We start from the raw sequence: 21,690 nt of genomic DNA, 5'->3' as shown, positions 1-21,690 counted from the left end.
GTATCACCCACTGCCACTCTCAGTTTGGGCGCAGTGGACAAAACATGCGTGTCTGCATGCGTCTGAGTGAAGGGGCCTGGCATCCGAGCAAGCAGCCAGGGTCCATGGGATAAGAACTCAGCTGACAGGGAGTCAGAGTACAATGTTTAAGGCCTACGGACTTGAACACGGATCTTAGAAATTTTATCGGGAAAAACAGGTTTTTTTCCAAGTTAGGGTGACCTCCAACAAAGCTGAACAGGGAACGTGCTCCAAACTAGGGTCTAGGAAAACGTTGCTGGGCTATCTGTCACTACGACTCCTGGAAAGCTAGTAAAATTCCTGTCTAAGGTGGTAGAACTCACAGGGCCGAGTCAAGACTGAGACCAGGTCTGCAGCAAGCCCGCACGCCGCCTACTCTCCTACACCGTTTACCGTCCGTTACTTCTGTTCTTTAAGACTTTTGTTCTTCTTAGTTTAAATTACTTTTTTCTATCTACACTGGTCACTTCCACAAAGTGAGACCTTGGGCACAGGGACATTACCTAGGAAGAGTCTGTTATTTGGTACAAGCCTTGAGGTTTCATGACTGCTTTGACACGGCAAATGTGTGAACGAAGCAGCCAATTTAAGGGTGACCCTGTTGCTAAACCACCTTGATGCATTTGGATGTCACCACAGGGTTCTACACAATGTCAACGATAATTATTTTGCGGTTCTTTTACTGCAAGTGCTGTTATGAGTAAACTGGGTTTCTCTTAGTCACGGTTAACTAAAACAATAGAATGGAGTTTATCTACACGAGCTGGTTGAGAATAAAGTACAAATGCCTAAGGTTACACGACTCTCTCGCCTCGCCTCCCCACGGCCTCCAGTCACAGCACTTACTGAGGCGCTAGCTTAGCAGGGACAATAAACCCACCCAACTCTCCTTTCTGCACAGCAGACCCTAAGTTTAGGTAGTCGCCACCTTGCTGGATCCTTGTCATAGGTCTTTTCAGCTCTACATTTTATTATCACGAGCTCAGCAAGACAGGGACAAATACGTTTCATGTGTACACTGCTACTAAAAATAGAATGCTAGAACATATAAAAACTTAGGTGAATTCTTCCTAATATCACAGATTAATCCTGCAGAGAGAGAAGGTGGGGATAAATAAAGAAACGGGATGGATTTCCACTGAAGACTTAACAAAACTGCACCTCAAACTCAATTTCTCATATACTAAAGTAGGCGAAAATAAATACGATCCAGGTTATTTGCCTGTACTTACTTCCTACCATTTCGAAGATAATGACACTCTTTACATTTGCTTTATGTCTTAATGAGTCTCCAAAATGCATTCACACACACACTGTTTCATCCATACTGTCCAGGTGAGGAAGCAGAAGCACAGAGCAGGTAAGTGGCCAGATAGCAGTGTGGTCCCTCAACCAGAAGTGAAGAATGGAACCCTTTCACCCCGCCTGTGGTTGCACTCAACCTCTATGGACCTCAAGTCAAGGGAGGACCTAGATGGTCCCTTTCAGTTCTAAAACCCTACAACTTGCTCAAAGTCGCACTGAGGGTTAAGTGACAGAACTGGGACTTGCACCTAAGACTTCCGGCTTTTAAAACAATCAATACTCACTGAACTGTGCCAAGCCCCCATCTAATAAATAGAACAACTGTTATCATTCCAACCCAATCCTGGATGCTTTGAGCTTGTGATCAGTGTCTCAAGAATCCTAACTACTAGCCAGACAAAAGCATTTCTATCATTGACCATGGATTTCATCATTGCCCCATGAGAGACTCTGCTGGTCACAGACTGAAAGTGGTAAAGAAAACATCGTATCATGCAAGGGAGCCATTGAAATGTAGCCAACTTATGGCACTGTCCCTCCAGCGTGAAAGGGAAGTAAAGGACATACAAGTCATAAATCCCATCACATACAGTCCAAGGAACTCCCTCCCCAGGAGCACACGGAACAACTTCAGGAATAAGCTCAGGGAGTTGACAATGCCTGGGTCACCTGGACTGCTGAAACAAACCTCTGAGACTTTACGCAGTGTGTTCCTCACGCACCAAAGACAATTCCCTCAGAACTTCTTGCTCCACGTACAAGGGTAAACTTCACTATGAAAACAACTTTCACTCGTGGAACACCAATCTAATTTGGATATTCCAGGCTTGGAAGAGCTTTGCATTCCATTCCTAAGTCCGATGATAAAACCACCATTTTTTGAACTTGTTCCTATTCTGGGACTGCAGTCCCTTTGCCAGAACCCAAATGATGACAAAAACCTATGAGTTACCCTACATTCCTAAATCTTCCTTCCTGCTTGCTACTCCCAGATCTAGATTTCCCAAGCAGGCACGAGTAGACAGAGGACAGTGGGCCCAGGAGGAACCAAGAACTCTACTGTTTCCACGCCTCAACTCTGTCCCACACAATCAAGCAGATGAACCATAAGTAAGGAACATAGCAGACCTCTAGGTATGGGGGGGAGGAAGTGCTCACAGAACAGGGGAATTACATTCTGCAAAAGAATCAAAATATCTATTCTCTTGTGGCAGGCATCTTTCATCCACCTTTATTCCCTCTCACCTCCAGCTTCCATCTTTGATTTCTATTAATATTAACATAGATGACAAGAAGACTTATTGAAAGGATTTAAGGGAGGAGCCAACTAGGACACATTATGACAAAAACTGGGAACTAACAACTTTGCACTTGAAGAATGACCATGACATTGTGAACGCACCACATGAAATAACTGAACCATTCTTTGAGCAGAGCTAAATAAATGTTAAAGAATATTATAATTAGTAGGTTCCCCAACAAATTTTGTATTATGAAAACTTTCAGATCTATATAAAAATTGGTGAACTCTCAATATTCTTATCAACAGTTAACGAGGTTCTGCCACATCATTACATCATTCCTTTGTTCTTTGCTAATGTAATTTTAAAGCAGTAACCAGAAACTTAACAATGCTTATATGTACTTTTCAATTAAGAAGCAGGAAAATTAACCTGCAATTAAAACAATACATTTGGATTCCCATGAGTATTAAAAAAGTTCAATCTGTCTAACTCACAGTTACCTAGTTTCTTAGTGAGCAACTATTAAAGACACTGGGCCAGGGCCTGTGAATGGACACAAGTCACGGCCGCCATCTAAGGTAGAAAAGTCAGACAGACACTATTAGAAGTGTAATGAAGAGGTAGCACACTGAGGCAGCACACGTGGAGAGCAAATTCAGACGGACGCAGAGCTGGGTGAAGCAAGAGGCTGCGGAGAGGAACCCCTTCATGAAGGTATAACTATGACGCAGGCCCCCCGAGGGCAGGGACTCCCGTCTGCTTCGTTACTGCTGCATCCCTAGAGCCAAGAACAGTGCCTGGCACAGAGGCATTTAGTAAAAATCTGCTGAAGCCGTCAACGAGCCAGGACTTTAATTCCAGTGGCTGCTCAGTAGAACAACTATGTGTGCCTCCTCTTCCTTCCTCAGTGGTGGGAAGCAGGACTTGAACTGCACTGGAAGGACTCGGACAGGCAGAGTAGACCAGGCGAGGGCAATGGAAGAAGAGGCAGTGATGTGGGGAAACAAAGATGTAGGACAAAGGCTGCCTGGGGCTGGCTGGAACCGTCCTGGGGGAGATCTGCAGCGTGGGGCAACAGGCGTTAGCACTGGGAAGACAGAGCACGGCAACGTGGTGGAGGGTCTGGGGTGCGGGTGTTTAAGGGCGTGTGTGTGTGTGTGTGTGTGTGTGTGTGTGTGTGTGTGTCTGTGATGTTGGCGATGACTGAGCAGGACAGTAACACTACAAGAGAGAGATTCTGAGGAAACTGATGATAATAGGACACGCTGAAAAAAGGAAAAATTGGGGTCAGGGAGAACAGTTCCGAGAGAAATTCAGGGGTAATAACGATCAGGACATCGGCAAACATGGAAAAGCAGGATGAATGCGGTAGGTATGTTAAACATACAAAATCAACAGGAGCTGGTGATGGTCTCAAGGGATATGAAGCTAAAAGGAAAGAAAGAAATCAAATATCATACTCAAGTCCACTATTCAACTATGCAGGGTAAATAAGATGCACAATGATGAAAAAGATGCTTCACGCTCTTACATTTTTCCCTGCGACTTCGGGTATGTGTTTCATTCACTCATCGTCATTCTCACCTGGAGTGACCCCGCTGATGCCTCAATCTAAAACTCAGGACCAGAGAAGTTAAAGGCTTGGCTCGGAGTCACAAGTGTGACTGCCAAGAGAGATCTAAGACTAAAGACGAGATACTCCTGTCACTCAGTTCGTGACTCTTTCCACTTCAACATCATACTAGTTTCCACTCATCTTTCCCAACAGAGCAACTGTAATTCTAAGAAAGGCACACCTGCAGCAGGTGAGGCCCATCTCGCCTGGTAGAGCACCTTGCACTCTTTCTGTGGGAGAGGAAAATGGAGCCAGCGGCAGACACGTGACCCATGGCTTCCCTCTGCCTACAGGAATGAGCCCAAATGGCTTCCACACCGGGCTCACAGCAACAACAGTGCACTTCTGCATGCTCAGAGTACCTTCTGCAACCCACTCACACATTTCTATGGGCTGAATTAGGAACTGCATGCTTCCATGACACACTGTAGACAACTGAGGCATGCAGCGAATGACTTGCGCTTAAATTCACAGGAAGAACGAATATTAGAGCTGAAGGAAAGGAGGGTAACGACAAATACACGACCTCCTTCACTTCAGAGTGGGGGCTTCTGCAGTCTCATCAGGCTCACGTTCTAATGGCTTGAGTAGGAGACACTCATGAGGATGAGGATGAGGATGAGGATGAGGATGAGGGAGTGGAGAAAGAAGAGGAGGGAGGGGAGGCCCACAGGAGAGGCCCGGGGCAATCTAAATTTTAGGTTATTTCCAGACACCTCACATAAGGAAGTAAATCTGAATAGCAAATAGGGTAAGCTTTTGTTTTTTGTTTTAAAATTGGAATAAAACTAGGGTCAGGATTTGAAAACAACACCCCTGCCCAAGTCTTTTGAGACAGAACAGTTTACAATTTGGAACTGATGGATGAGAAAAAAGAGTTGTTAAATTTTGAACAAATTTTCCTTTTGTTGTGAAACGCTTGGATCTTAGTGTTTCTAACCTTCTTTCCTTTAGTAACTATGAGCTGAATATCCCTATCCTCTTATGGAATGGGGAATAGAGATTTTTCCCTCTAAAATAAAAATGTGTGAGGAGACAAAAGGTTTAATCTTTGGTAAGACTCAACTTGAGAGGCTCTGCTACACAGAAGCTCCGCTAGGTTGCAGCTGGACGGCAGGTTGAGACAGCCGCCCAAGAAGGAGGAGGCCAGAGCACATATGCAATGACCTCCACCCATGTTCCCCAAGCAAGAGTGCCTTCTAGAGAAACTGAATCCACTGAAAAAAAGACCTGCAAAAATTCTGACATCTGGGGGTTCCCCAAGGAAAAAGCCAAGTTGCCGTGACCACTCCGCACAGCACAACTCACCAGCTGAGCGGTGCTGCCTGAGCAGCTCTCAACATTTGCTCACTGACTCTGAAATCAGCACAGACAGCAAAGGAACGTCAGGCTGTGGGGAAACGCTCCAGCAGGAAAGAAACAAACCAAAACCAAAAGAGAAAAGGAGCTCAGGGGAAAAAGAAAAACCACCTGTAAATCTCATAACATAATGCATTCAGAGACAAGGGAATATATTATATCCATGAAACAAGAACAAGATGCTATTTAAAAATAAAGGGACAGTCAGATGATGAAAAATAGCTCTGGGCAATTAAAAATATGAGCATAACACTTAAAATTTTAATAGAAATGTTGGAAGATAAAACTAAGAAAATCTCCCCAAAAGTAGAAAATATAGAAAAACAGGAGACAAAAGATAAGAAAAATCTGAGGAATAACCCAAGATGTCCACCACATAACTAATGATTCCAGAAAAAACAAAGGGGAAAAAATAATCAAAGAATCAATAAAAGGTAATTTTCTAGAACTGATAGAACATGAAACTTCACATTGGGAGGCCTATCAAGTGTGTCTGGTGAATAAAAATGTCCAACAACTCACATTTCCACAAGATTTTATAAATCCCAGGATAAGAAGATCCTGTTTTCTCTGGATATATGAGATCCATATATCATATATATGGAAACAGATATATGTCATGGATAGAAATAAGAGAAAACAGAAAACAGATATATGTCATGGATAGAAATAAGAACAGCGAGAAAACAGATATATGTCATGGATAGAAATAAGAGAAAACAGAAAACAGATATATGTCATGGATAGAAATAAGAACAGCACCAACGGATATCAGAAGACACTAGAGCAATGCCTTCAAAATTCTGAAAGAAAATGATTTTCAGTCCAGAATTGTATACCCACACAATCTGCCATGGCATTATGACAGAGATCTTCAGAACTGCATGCCTTCCCAGAAAGCTGCTGGAAGGTGAGTGAGGAGACAGACGCAGGATGCAGGACAGAGGAGGTAACAGGAGCAAAGTGGAGGGGAATGTCTAGGATGACAGCGCAGAGCAAACCCAACAAGCAGTCCAGAGTGAGCGGGCAGAAAGAGTCCAAGGAGGGCGGACTTCTGGGGAAAAGACTGAGCTGACAGATTATCAGACACGTGTGACACTGCAGCAAGTTTTATATGACGTGGCTAGTAGAGGGCACGGGGAGAATTACATGGTTACGCCTTTCGTTCCCCACCAGAAAACAACACAAAATTGTAAAAGGAAATATAGTTATGGTACACTACTTGGCTTAGCAGTGAACAATATTTACATAGTCATAAAAATATAAACACCAAACACTAAAATAACTAATAAGTATAATACATCAGTATTTTGAATGGTAAAAGGCCTAAATCCTAACCTACCAAAATAAAAGTCCAGGTAATGTTAGACTAACACATCAAGAAAGTCAATGCAAGATATGTGCTTTAAATATGAAGATAAATACATAAGATAATTGCCCTATAGATACCACACAAGATACCATGTAAGAAATGAAGGTGCTGTAGGAAGCAGGCTTAGGAGGTAAGGAGGCAAGGGGTACAAAAGATGAATGCTGCTTTTCGTGATGTTTAGGGCAGCTTAATTTTTTAAATCTATGTACATATATTACTTTGATTAAAAAATAACAATGAATATTTAATGAGTAATCACACTGTGCTGGAACTGTTCCAAATGCTTTATAGATGGTATCACTTAATTTTCACAATTTTATTAGGTGAAACTATTATTATCTCCGTTTTAAAGATGAGGAAATTAAAGCACAGAGAGGTTACGTAACCTGCCCAGTGTCTCACTGCTAGCAACTGATGGAACCGGGATTCAAATTTAGACAGTGTGGACTAAAATCTGAAGACCTTAACTTTGAAGTAAGCCAGGAAAATTTATAATCCATAATTTTGGAAAAAGCTGTCTGATTTTCTTTCACCTACTGATAAACCTAGACAATCAAAACCAATCAGACTAACAGACATGAGTAAGGAGAAGGCATTTATTTTCTCATACCTAAAATCCTATATTTTTCTATCAACAACAACAAAAAACGCAGCCTAAACAGCAAGAGCAGCAGAAAAGGGAAAGTTGGAAAAAATTGCAGTCACACAAACTATAGTTAAAAAATGACTAAGTTTCCTTGATATATGAATTTGTTGGAAAACCATTTATCAACAGCCTGTTTCTCTCCAGCAGAGTCCCTCAAGCCAAGAGCCATGTCATTCCCCTTTGACTGATTAATTAGCCAATCAGGGGACATTTTTCATTGTGAGGCATGATGGTTTATTCCAGCTAATGTTTGGTCTCTAATGGCGACACATTAAAGCCAACTCGGCTATTTTACCCTGTGGAGTGACCAAAAGGAAAGGATAGAAGATAAATCAAAAGAGCTCCCTTCAGTTTCCCTTCAGTCCTTAACAAAACCCCCAAGGAGCAAATGGCTGGAGGAAGGATCCTCTACCAATAAAGAGAAAAAAACAAAGAAAAGAAAGGTGGAAACCCGTTCAAGCCAAGGGGGATCCTTTCCTGTTTCTGAAGAGCAATAATTTATTCTCTGTTGATTAACAGACCACTGATAGAACAGGCACCAAAAAGTCAATATCTAGCTCTTCTTGCTTTTATCAAAAGCTGTGCTCAATAGAAAACTTAGCTCTGCAATGCTTCTTCCTCACTTGGAACGATTTCACCTGCACTCTGAATTAGAGGAGGCTAGCGAGGAACCTGATCGAAGGCACTATTTATACACCGACCTCACCGCAGTCAGGCAGCTGCCCACTGTGCTCCAAGTTCTCTAAGCTTCTTACCCTTCTCCACGCCCCTGACAGGCACCAAAGCACGGAGAAGTAGACGTTCAAATATCAGCGGAATATGAGTTCCTACAGAGGACAGATGTGAGTATTCACATATCCAGGAGACAGGAAGCACATCTTAACCATGCTTAGCACACTGCTGAGCACACTCAACAAGACGGGTCTAAGCAGCCAGTCTCTGCTGTGCAAAGAGCACTTGATTACAAACCAGCAGTCTGTGTCAGATGAGATCACAAACGCGTCTCATTTGTCCTGAAGAGGATTTACCACCTCCGCCATCACTGTTACTATTTTGTGAATCTCGGATTCCTGCTATGGAGAAAAATAAAGCAAAGGAGATGGTACAGGAGTGTCAGGGTTTTTTGTTGTTATTGTTTGTGTTTCCAGCTATAAACAGGGTAAAACCAGGAAGGCCAAGTGAGATGACATTTGCACAAAAACGTGAAGTAGGTAGGGGGCAAACAGTCCATGCAGAGGAGCCGCCAAGTACTGAAACTTAAGGCAGGAACACTCCTGAACCACTGGAGGAACAGCAAGGAAGCCAGAGTGACAAGAGCAGAGCAGGCAGGGAGAACCAGAGGTGAGCATGGCAGCGACTGTGAGAGCGCGTGTGAGAGCCGCCAGGTGTGGGTGTGGTCACGCGGGACTTCAGGCCACTGTAAGGACTGGACTTTTACTCTGAGTGTGACAGGGAAACTTGGGAGGCTTCTGAACAAAGTAGTGACATGATCTCAATCCCATTTTCAAAAGATCACTCAAGCTGCTCTGGGAAAAATACTCTAGAAAAGATTCTATGTATTAGATTCTCACAGGTAACTTTACATCATGGTCAAGGTGTTTATATGGCCATCTCCTCTAGCAGAGGACCATGAATTCTGCGAAGGAGCCGAGTCCTATTGTCCTGTAGCTTCAGCAATTAGAGTAATGATTGGGACACACTAGGTACTCAATAAATAATTACAGAATGGTTAAATGTTTATAACTTTGAAGTTTTTCCTGCTTTTCCATTAATAAGTACCAAGAAACTATACTTTCTGTGGAAGAGAAGAAAACAGAACTATACATAACCTGTAAGAGAGTACCTTTTGTGTCTCAGTAAGTAAAGGTCACACTAGGTACAAAGAATCATGTTGGTTCAAAACTTAATATCCTTGGTAAACTATTTACTATTTTGTCTTAGTTTTCATATCTCCAAGGATGTTTATGTTGCTTAGATGGATTTCAGTGAAAAGAAAGGATAGGATAATGGCGTCCTGATACCTCTTAAATAGACTGTCCCTCAATTCTCTTAGGCATTTGATTCTACTGGTAAATGTCTGCAAAAGTGAAATTTTCTAGGACCTCTCTAGATAATCTGTACTGTCCACACCCTCTTTAAATGGGAACATTTTTTCTATCTCACTTAATCTCTGAAATTCACATTAAAAATGTTTTCCCTTTCTACTGCTAATGCAAACAGACCGATTTGCAGGATGATGACAGAAACAGTCCTGCTGGGTACAGGGGCATAAACTAGATGATCCTAAGGGTCTTTCTGTCCTTGGGATCCATTATCCTTATATAAACAAACAGACTCCAAAGGTACTAAAACACTATAAATCTTTTGGGACTAGCGACGGCACGAAATGCATTTTGAACATTTTGTTAACTTCACTCCCATCATCTCCATGGATACTCAATAAACGATGACAATAAAAAGCTTCCATTTCAGTTTTCTTTCATTTTTTAAAAGCAATGAGTTCTTTACACTCTAAACAAATGCCTATACCTCTCCCCCAAATTGTACAGGACATCATATTAGAAGGAAGATTACCACCTTAGTCATTACCTATTTTAAATGTTAATTGAAAGAGAATTGATGTGCTAAGAAGTCCTCTCTAATGGCTGTAATGGCAAAATGACAACAAAAGCCTCTCTGCTAGAGAAATTTAAGGAAGGACTCATTGGCAATGAGTGGGTTTAGTCGGTACATTTACAGTAAATGTCAGTCGGCATGTGACTATGTACACTGGATTAAAATGTTCACATTTCTAAGCATTCAGTGGAAGTTATTACTCACCATCATAACTTTGTGTGTGTTAATTCCAGTGATGACAGTGCTCTTAGCAGCAGCAACTCAGATGCATTGGGCACTTACTATATGCTAGGGACTTTGCTAAGAGCTTTACATGGCTTGTTATTTCAGCTTTGCTAGATATGTTATCATCCCCATTTTATGAAGGAAGAAGCTGAGACTCAGAGAGGCTAAATAACTTACCCTAAATCACACAGTCTTCAAACTACTCATGGGCTCAAGTATAGGTTTATGAAACTCTGAAGTGTCTATTCTCAATACTATATTCCACTTAATGAACCTCCCTTTAGAAGAAACCAGAGAAAGGGAACATTTCATTAGATGACATCATTTCCTCCGTCTCTTGGTTAAGATAATTCTACCAGGCTTACCATCAATGGATAATCACAGAACCATAGAATGACGGGTCCTAGAAGAGCCATTTCAGTTATCTAGATAACCCCCACCCGCCCCCCCGCCCCCGCCAAAGGAACAGCTTAAAACAAGAAAAACCATTTCATTAGCACACTATTTCTTTGGGCCAGCAATTCGAGGAAAAGCCTGGCTGGCTGGGTCTGCCCGGGGTCTCTAACGTGGCTACTGTCAAAAAGGGATTAGAGCTGGCATAGCAGGGGGCTGGCCAGGCACTTCTTGCTCTTTGTGTAGACTTGGGTACCCGCATCACTCTCCACGTCACGGCCTCTCCATGCAGGCTACTTTGGGCTCTGGGCTTTCTGACAATCTGGGGGCTCATGGCAGCTGGGCTGCTTACATGCAGGCTGAAGGCTTCGAGAGCAAGAATTTTAGCTGACGAAGCCTCAAAGTTCGCACAAATCCCCACCGCTACACGCAAGTCACAAGCCTGCCCACATGGAAGCAGAGGGGACCAGGCTCCATCTCCTGATGAGAAACCAGCAGGGGTCAATCTAGAAGAGTATGTGGAATGCGAGGCATCACTGAGGCCGCCTTTGGAAAACAGAATCTACTACAAGAACATATAATTCAACACTCTCATTTTATAAACAAGAACATGAAGTTGACATATAAAATGGGGATACCCACAACAACTGTCTCGACAGGATACCTTCACCTTGACACTCGCCATTTCTAGTAACTCTTTTAAGTCTTGAATCTCTAGGACAACTTGCTATTTTACCTCACTATTAGTTAATTTCGTATCTGAACACATCAAACACTTTTCACATTCATCTCCTGGATAAAGACCATAAGTAGATAAAGTCAAAACTGCCCAAGTACATGAGAATAAGGGAGAGGAATCAGGTAATGTTCTTTCCTTTGTAGTCTAGGAAAATGTAAAACTTCAAGTCAAGTGCCTTTTCAAATGTGAGTATTTCACGTGTTCTCCTTCCTCCAGAATCAGAGAACCTTAGACTTGGAAGAGCTCACATGCACGTAGTTCAGACTCTCACCTATTACAGGAGTCCCTCCAGGAAATTAACCACGAGGTACATCCTATCCAGCTGGCCGGCTCTGTCGGCCCATGCTGCCTCCCTTCTCTGAGTAGAAATCTTTCTGTGAATTTCATCCATCAGTACTAGTTCCTCCTCTGAAGTTTACCAAACAAATCTGTTCCTTTCCTAGAGGACCCCTGAAACCATTCAAAAGTTCGAAGTCAGGATCTCTCTGTAGTCCAGGCAGAATTTCCTAACTGCTCATCTAATTGTTCCTGTGTATAACATGCTTTCCAGATACCTCTGTCCCTAATGCCATGCTCTGAACACATTCTTATAACATATGGGACCCAGGCCTGAACAGAACAGTTCAAATACAGTCACCAGTACAGAAAACACTCCAAACACCTGCTGCTTTCAGCTGCTTCTAAAGCAGCAGCCCAAGCCTGCATTCAGGACAGTTGCCACACTGCATATTTTGCTTAGGTTAAACTTGTGGTCAGGTTACATGTCCCAGGCTCTAAGGTAATTCTCATTCAACTGCTACCAGATTAGTTCTTTCCAAGGATTAAATGAGACTTTACATATCTTCACAAAATTTCGTCTATTTAGTTTTGGCCAAATGTCCCAGCTTAGAGAGATTATTTTGAATCTTGATTCTGTTATCAGTGGTCAAAACACTTGGGACTTCCCAGTGGTTAAGTCTCCGTGCTCCCACTGCAGGGGGCATGGGTTCGATCCCTGGTCCGGGAACTAAGATCCTGCATGTCATGTGGCGCAGCCAAAAAAAAAAAAAAAATACACATGCTGACAAGAATTACTGACATCATCATTGCTGGCAAAAAACAAACTATATAAATGTATTATTTATATAGTGTTATTTATTAGTATTAATAAATACATTATGTTATTATAACAGTTACATTATTAAAAATAATGTTATTTATTAGTATTATTTATATAGTATTATATATAAATGTATTATTTAGCTTGTTTGTGGGCTTAGTTTAAATTTACCTCTGACTAAAAGGTTCTTCATCGTAAGATTACCTTAAGCAAGCACTAGGCTAGAAGGCTGCTCACCTTTCGAATGGTGATGCAGATCTGGGTGAGGCAGGAGGCAGAGTGACAGAGGTTTGCAGGAAGTGGGGACATTCAAATATAAGAGCCCACATCTGGTAAGCCATTTACAAAACTCAACCCAGTTCACAAATACGGGTTACGAACATGAAAATTCAGAACCAGTGAGAAACAGCCTTCATTTCAAAGGTGTTTCAAGTAAAAAATTAAAAAAAAAAAAGAGAGAGAGAGAGAGAGAGAGACTTCTTTTCCCAGTGATCTTCCCCTCTGAGTTCTTTAGGGTAGTCTATAGAACTAGAAGAAAGACTGGCCTAAAATACCCCATGAATTCAACCACCCAAAAGAGAAGAGTCTGCTTGGAAGTTAGTTTTCAGATTTGACAGTCAGCAAGATACGGGAAAGGGGATTGGTGATGATTAATGAGAAAGGGACACAAACCACAATGAAGTCATGCTTTGGTTCAAAAAGCGAAAGCTATCAGAGGAATGCACGGCAAGTGATCATTAGCTGGGTATCCTGAGAGAACATAAGAAATACATGGTTTCTAATTCAGTCAGGTTATAAAGGTGAAGAAATTGACAATTATTTGGCCCAAAGCCTATGCCAGAAGTGTGTTGTTTAGAGAAACAAAGTAGAAATGCTGGTAACACACTCTCAGTCCTCGCTATGGTTTAGGAGTATTTTCTCTAGTGATAAGGCTGAATCAGGAAACAAGCTGGATAGAGGAAGGAAACTGGGAAGGTGGGGGAGGGAAAAAATGAGAGAAGGGAAAAAAAAAAGGAGTATCAGGAAGTTCAACAAGATAGGAACTAACAGAATTTGTTTTTCAGTATCTCCAACTTCAACTTGCAACCAAGTGAGAAAAGACACACACACACACACACACACACACACACACACACACACACGTGCCTCTAACTCCCAGCAGGCACTGGCCAGCACAAGTACCCGCTGCAGGTCTCATGGGGCCCTAGTAATTTCAATTCAACATATTCAATCATTTCCTTGTCTCCGTAGGAAGCGCATACATCTCCAGTTCAGGCGTACTCCAATCCAGAGTTACCGTCTCCCCATGAATATAGTCAGAGTGTAGTCCCTGAAGAGACAGGAAGGCTTTAACTTCTACCGCAATGAAAAACAGTCAAGCCTGTGAAAAACTATTCCAGAGTGAAATGCAATGTTGGAAAACCAATTTCTGGCAAACAGGCTTGATTTTTAAAAACATAAAATGGCATAAGCAAACATTCATTCAATAATCCTTCCTCAAAAATCTACTAAGGACACTAGTGGATTACGCTTGGCATTGGATTGAAATTAGTTGATGGAATTTTCCTGTTCTCAGAGAAGAGGGAGTTATTTACCGATCAAAACATTTCAAAAAGAAAAAAATACTTCAAATATCAACCGTAAAGCTATACAAGCCATGATTTTTAAGATGGGTAACAAGTCTAGTTTTTTAAAAACAGAAGTACAATGAAATTTCAATTTACTGAATCCCTACCGTGTGCCAAGCACTAAACAGATCACACACTGGGGACCCAGGAACAAGCACAGCATAAGTCCTCTCTCTTTAAGTAGGTCATTGTCCAGTGTATGTGACAGATGAGAAAGTCCACATGTAAAAATACAGTGGATCAGGCTTGCCTGGTGGCGCAGTGGTTGGGAGTCCGCCTGCCGATGCAGGGGTCACAGGTTCGTGCCCTGGTCCAGGAGGATCCCACATGCCGCGGAGCGGCTGGGCCTGTGAGCCATGGCCGCTGGGCCTGTGCGTCTGGAGCCTGTGCTCCGCAACGGGAGGGGCTGTGGCAGTGGGAGGCCCGTGTACCGCAAAAAAAAAAAAAAAAAAAAATACAGTGGATCGATTTCTTCATTAAATGTATAAAGGTCAGAGACAGAATAGAAGGCGTAATTTAAACTTCCTAAACGTGTCCTGGACATCTTGAGTTTAGCTTGGGTTGTTGTTTTGTTTTGATGTGAATCTCTTTTTATTTCTACATATTATAACTCGTACTACCCTCACAAAGAAAATTTTCATTTTAAGTGATTTCTTTTTTGGATTGGGAAGAGTTTGTTTTGTTTTGTTTTTATGCATAGTCCTGGATTTTAAGTTTCTTTAGGGTTCAAGGACTCCTGTGAAAATCAGATGAAAGCACTGGACTTTATATATCCAAACACACATGCAGACAGACCCACACACAAATTCTTTATGCAATTTAAAAGAGTTCACCAACCTCCCCATAATGAGTGTACCCCAAGACACTGCCCAAGGAGCTCTCCCATGCTGACACATTACAGATGGCAAACCTGTCACATTATGATACACCCTATATTTATATATCACTTTACGGTTTGATATACTTCCAGAATTACTAAAGTAAATGACTTAACCGATAACCTTGGGCTTTAGAGACATCAAATGATCTGATTCTACAAGGCGTTCTCGAAAGACCCATGAGACAGAAGACATAAAATCTAGCATGGAAAAGTGCAGGAGGCAGGTCACTGAAACTACAATCAGCCCTTAAAAACCTGGGTATTGATCATTACTGATATGAGCAGACTCAGCATCAGACCATGGGAGATCCAATGAGCCATATACATGATATTCTATTTCAGATCAGACAATTCAGTTAGCAACAGTGATTGCTGGGGGGAGGAACTGTGGTAGAGGGAATGTGACTATAAATGGGGCCAGCATGAGGGAGACGTTCGTGGTGAGGGAACAGTTCTGCATCTGAATTCGACAGTGGTTACAGGATCCACAAACGTGATGACATGGCACAGAACTACACACAGATCCCACCAACATCAGTTTCCTAGTTTTCATCTTGTATGATAGTTAATAAGATGTAACCCCTCTGTACTATCTTTGCAACTTCCTGTGAATCTATAATTATTTCAAAATTAAAAGTTTTAAAAAAACAAAAAGCAAAAAAACCTCATGACGTATTAATTGAGGGCTGCTGTTTTGGGGATATATGTGTGTGTACGTGTATGTGTATTTAGATCATTCAGTTCATTTGAGAGACCAGAAAATACACAAGTAACATGGTACCTATGCTCCAGGAACTCAAGCTAGCTTGTTCTTAATTCAGCCTGCCTACAGCTCCAATGACAAAGTAAAATGTTCCCAAAGCTGGCCCAGGCATTTGGTAATATGCTTCCAAACCCCTAACAGTTCAACTCTGATTGAAGGCAAGGTAGTGACGTTTTGAAACTTAAACTATTATTTTCAGCAAAACGAGAATCATTTTTCCACAAAGTTCTGTTAAAATATTAACTATTTATGTCTCTGGCAAAATCTCAAATAAAATTTCTACATCATAACTAGATCATTAAAATGCAGATTTTTTTTTTTTTAAACACAACAAAAGTTAATTAACATTGGTAGTAGTGTGGTATAGGGGAAAAAGCACTGGCTTTGGAGTCAGAGGGACCTGGATTTCAATCCCATCTGTGCCACTTCGGAGCTTGGTAACAAACCTTTCTGAGCCTCTCTGCAAGAAGGTCGATAATGATGCCTACTTCATAAGATAGCTATGAGGATTAAATAGAGAAATAAGTGTCTAGCACAGTGTCTGGCACACAGATGCTTAATAAAGCTGTCATTTCTATTATCGTAACAGCCAGGGGGTGTAGAAATCAGCGGGTTGCGCTTCATGTGAGAGGCATGATGCTCCCCAAGCCCGATGTGGACAACGCCCAAGGTTCTTTAAACCTAGATGCAAAGACAGGACCAGTATCAGCACCTTATCCAAAGCACCCAGAGAGGTGCTACCGCTTTAACATTTCATACCACCATGGTTTCTGAGACTCCAGCATCTGACCTCCAGCAGCGCCTTGGCCTCGGTAATGCCAAAGACTGACTTGAGGCCAATGTTGCTATGGGGGTCAAGGGAGTAAAACAAAGCAATATTCCTTCCAGCTGAACACTGGAGCCAAAAGAGGTGGTGTTTTCAAACAGATCTGATCAAAGGACTCCAGCCCTCAGCTAGAAGGGCTGTTGTAATTAACATGGTAAGGTTTCTTAGCAACGGTTTACTTAGCAACAACGAAGGTACAGGTATGCCTCAATAAAAGCGAACTCAATATATGAAAATCCATATGTGTGTAAAAGACAAATTTAAAAGTGACCGCTTTACAGACAGGTGTTTTATTTGGTGCCGAAAAAATGTGATTAGATTTAAGTACATATATACATGCAGGTGTGTGTCAAATGTAAAATACTGCAGAGATAAAAGAAACGAAATTGAGTTATTTGTAGTGAGGTGGATGGACCTAGAGTCTATCATACAGAGTGAAGTCAGAAAGAAAAAACAAATACTGTATGCTAACACATATATATGGAATCTAAAAAAAAGAAGGTCACGAAGAACCTAGGGGCAGGACGGGAATAAAGACACAGACCTACTAGAGAATGGACTTGAGGATATGGGGAGGGGGAAGGGTAAGCTGGGACGAAGCGAGAGAGTGGCATGGACATATATACACTACCAAACGTAAAATAGATAGCTAGTGGGAAGCAGCCGCATAGCACAGGGAGATCAGCTCGGTGCTTTGTGACCACCTAGAGGGGTGGGATAGGGAGGGTGGGAGGGAGGGAGACGCAAGAGGGAAGAGATATGGGGATATATGTATACGTATAGTTGATTCACTTTGTTATACAGCAGAAACTAACACACCACTATAAGGCAATTATACTCCAATAGAGATGTTAAAAAAAAAACAAAACACTGCAGAGGCCCCATGCGCTCCCTGCGGCACATGCGGCAGTGCCACCAGCGGCAGCGGCATCGCCCGGGAGCTCCTCAGAAATGCAGAATTCAGGTCCCACCCAGCCCTTGTGAAACAGAACCCACAGCTTAACGAAAGTCCCAGAGGATCTGTGTACACATGAGGATTGAGAAGCCCTGCTCTAGGCAATAGTCCTGACACTACAGCCAAGGCTCCACCTGCAGCGTTACCCGTCAGGGCCTCTACTAGTGGTTCTCAAGCCTTACTCCTCATTACACGGCAGAATAAACACCTGAATCACCTGGGTAGGATATCTTTTCTTTTAATTAAAAAAAAACACAAAAGGGCTCTCTCTTTTTCTTACGTGCTGATGCCCAAACCCTAACCCAGACTTTGGATTTCATTGATCTGGGGTGGGACCCTGACAAGAGCAGTTTTTTTAAAGCTCCTCAGCCCATTCTTGGGCAACCGTGGTGGAGAAGCACAGCTCTAGAGCAGGAGCTGCACCTTGATAGAACACAGCCTCTCCACCAAGCAGGACCTTAACTGCATCAGCAGAATGAGAGATGAAGAGGTGCCTGGATACCATTCTTGCACAAAACACAGAATTATATCAAGGTTGGTCTTCTCCACACCAAGTGTACCAAAATAGATTTTCCCTGGGCTAGTACTAGGGAACTGTTTCTGGAACTCCTCAAATACAGGGGAACAGCTCGCTTTAACCAGATCATAAATGACTATACCGCCAAAAAGTCAAGTACCGCACAGTGCTGAAAAACCTTATGGCATCCCACACCAGTAAGCCCTCAAATAGATGGCGATCAGAGGATGAGAAACCTCTCATCTCCTATAACAAAAAGCTTTCCTGTGCTTACCACATAAATTCTTTTAAAATTCTACCAGAAGCCCATAAGTAATGTTTCCTTCCCCGATCTGTTCAACTGTACAATTTCAAAGAGGATGCTGGAGAGAGAGGACGCAGGCTGGGGGCAATGAAGGCTGGCAGCAGGGAGAATCAAGTAATCCAAGGCAAAGATTCAGAAAAGCCGGTGCAGTGGGAATGCACGACTGGGAGAGCTGGGACAGAAAGACAGTCCCCGGGGACCCAGGGAGGGGCGGGCGAGGCACTGAGGTCAAGGCGCAGGGTGTGGCCAGGCGGGGTTGTTAGGGCAGAGCAGAGGCTCAGAGAGCATCCCTGAGGGTACTGAGGACACTGGAAGGAGGGGAAAACTGAGATAAGCCAGGGGCGGAAGTCCTTGGTGAACCAGGCAGAGGGCCTAATCCACATCCCACAGGAACCAGGGAGGGGCGGAGCAGAGGTGTGACCAGAAGCTGGGTTGTCTGATGACCCCGGCTCTTTTCAACAGCCTCCTGTGAATGAAGCATCCAGTGCAGCCTGAACTCGGGACGCTCCCTCCCTAATGATCCACCTACCCAGACGTAACTCAGCAGAGCTGCAGGAAGTGCCGCTCAGCAGGCCCCAGGGCCCAGGCCTCCCTCCTCTGTCCTAATGGCTACACATGCGGGGGCAGAAAAGTGCTGAAAGACTAGGAGTTTGGTCCTAACCTACAAAGGAAGTCACCAAACAAAATTTCCAATAACTGGTAATTCTGAAGTCTTTGAAAATTATATTAAGTAACAAATAGCTACCATCCTGGAAAATTTTCTGACAGTCTGGAGAAATGTCAGAAATAAATGAAACACGTCTTTTTTGCTCTGTAGTCATCAGGACCTTGACTAGGAACCAATAAAGGAACGTGAGTATGACACATCAGATTAGCTGAGTGATAGTTACCATAGCTAGTGAGAGCAACTGTATATTTCAGATTTTCATAGATATCAATAAGATCAATTTTAAATATTTTTCTCCCATTATCTCCAGAAATGCATATTCTAAGAATCCTACTATTTTGATATGCAAACGACATCCAGGGCTGTGTCTTCCAGTTGGAAATGGCACAAAGAACTCTGTGCTGTATTACAGAGCCCAGTTTAATAGTTAGGATCATGAATTACGGATGCACCCCATTCAGGGTGCAGTTTAGTCACTCGATTCTTGTCTTCTAGTTTTGAAACAAACAATATTGTACAATGGAGGAAATACCACATCTAAATCCCTTCCAGGTTCTCCATGCCGATCCAACATTGTCTCAAAATGCTTTTCAGGTGGAAGAGCCCAGGACTGAGCGTGAGTCTGACGGTCTCCCCCACAGCCATGCTCCAGAGAGAGCTACGCGCTCTGAGCAAAGCGAGCAAAATGGCTGCCTGCAGCGAGCGCCTCCCTCCCTCGTGCAGCCGGGAGACGCTGGCCCCTCTGAATCCATCAGCAACAGGCGTTCTTCCCGGAGGTTAGTCTAGTCCTCACACCAGGAGGGAAAAAAGCCCAGAGAACACACATTCTTTTTAAAGTTCCTTATAATACATATGATCTATCAAGTATTACTATTCAGAGGATACCATTCAGCCTTTGTATGAAGCCTCTAGAAGGTTTTTTTGGTAACTTTGCCTGGAAAGTACTATGAGTAATAAATATACATAGTTCTATACACAGTTGAAAAATCAATCGTATGTGGCTTAATACCTCGGGAGTCTTCTTATTCTGTCTTTTCCCAAAAATGCAGTCAAGATCTGTTTGGCTCCGAGATGAGAGATCCTTCCCTAGAAAAACGTGACACCTTCAGTAATATATTCTTTCTAAAATAAGGAATACAAATATAAACCATGAAACTCCTGAAAGCAAGATGGGTTTTGGAAAAGAAATAAACAATTTTGTAAACTACTGACCTTCTGTTTCCCCTTCACAGATTACTGCAATTAAATAAATTTAAAAATCACTTAAAAATCAAATAAGTGAACCAGAACCCTTGACTTTCTCTTAATGTTAGAAACAGCCCTGAGCATGGAGATGGAGAGGAAAGCTCAATTCTACAGCAGCTCTACTACTGGTATGCCTTCAAGGTATGATTTCTGGGCCTCTGGGCTCCCCACTTAGAAAACAGATCCTGTTTACTTCAAGGAGACATGAGCTACTTACTTAGGATTATGAAATGCAGGATAAAAAAAACGCTGCTAAGAAACGTAGCTCCAAAACCCCAAATGAGCACAGGAATGAGAACATACTGCATTTGACACATAGAAGCTCAATAATTAATTGAATGAATGAATTTTTTTAATAAATGCAAATAAAATTCATTGCATTAGGGTGAAAGGGTTTCAGATGTTTCTCTTTAAATTTTTTTACTGTAATAGCTATATCTTTTTTAAATAAAGGGATACATAATAAGAGTCGGAAATTAAATGGCTTCTGGCAAAAACAGTGTCCAAAGGATCCTTGATTCTTATTAAAAACCCTAAACTCTTTAACTTAATTTCAAACCCACAAACCAACTAATTTAAAATTCACTTCTACGGAATTTCCACTTCTACCAATAATACCCTGTGAGCAGTGGACCAAATCTAGTCCCATTTGTCAACTTCACGGTAAATGTATTCTAAAATGTAACTACTACATACAAAGTCTTGAGGCTCCGGGGGAGTGAGGCTCTGGGTTAGACACCAGAGTCTTTGTTCTGCGTTGGAAGCCTGAGCTCCACTGTCACAGACCCACTTATCTTCTTGGTTTCCTGCAGCAAACTGACTTGGCAAAGTACCGTCATGACCCAGAAGGGTTCTAGTTCACTGACTATCACTGGGGCATTCAAATATGATATTGCTTAGTGACTCCATGAAATTAAAAAAACAAACACCCTTCGATTTAATGCAAAACCAGGCGCCAAAACCAGTTTCCTAGGCTGCAGTACCAGACTCATGGGTCCAGTCAGTGCAACCTGTTCCTGCCAGGACAGGCTCGTGCGTGGCTCTGTGCTGCTCTCGCCTCTCTTCCTGAGCTGGAAATAAATGAAGCTTCCTGGTTCTACCTGGCTATTACGTAGAACCCAGACAGAAGACCCCAAAGGAAAGCTACTCAAGAGCAAAATGAAGTCTATCCCAGATGGGAACTCAGAAAATGAACCAGAAAAGTAGGGAATAAAACTGGTGGGGAGAAGTGGACAACGTTCATGAGGTCTGAGACCTATTCCAAGCTTTGC

The 21,690-nt window shown here is 42.4% G+C and overlaps 1 protein-coding gene across 2 annotated transcripts in view; it reads right to left on the bottom strand.

Annotated features, from left to right (window-relative positions):
* Positions 1-21,690, bottom strand: part of SOX7 (SRY-box transcription factor 7) — a 118,830-nt gene that overhangs the window by 73,627 nt on the left and 23,513 nt on the right. For both annotated transcript variants that reach the window (XM_033857571.2, XM_004310577.4), the window contains exon 6: positions 20,184-20,260. In XM_033857571.2, coding sequence (XP_033713462.1) covers positions 20,184-20,260 — 77 coding nt within the window. The remainder of the gene's footprint in view (positions 1-20,183; positions 20,261-21,690) is intronic.

This window comes from Tursiops truncatus, chromosome 6, assembly GCF_011762595.2.
Source record: "Tursiops truncatus isolate mTurTru1 chromosome 6, mTurTru1.mat.Y, whole genome shotgun sequence".
NCBI classification, from domain to species: domain Eukaryota; kingdom Metazoa; phylum Chordata; class Mammalia; order Artiodactyla; family Delphinidae; genus Tursiops; species Tursiops truncatus.
The sequence above is the reverse complement of the archived record's forward strand: the minus strand, read 5'-3'. Positions and strand labels throughout refer to the sequence as shown.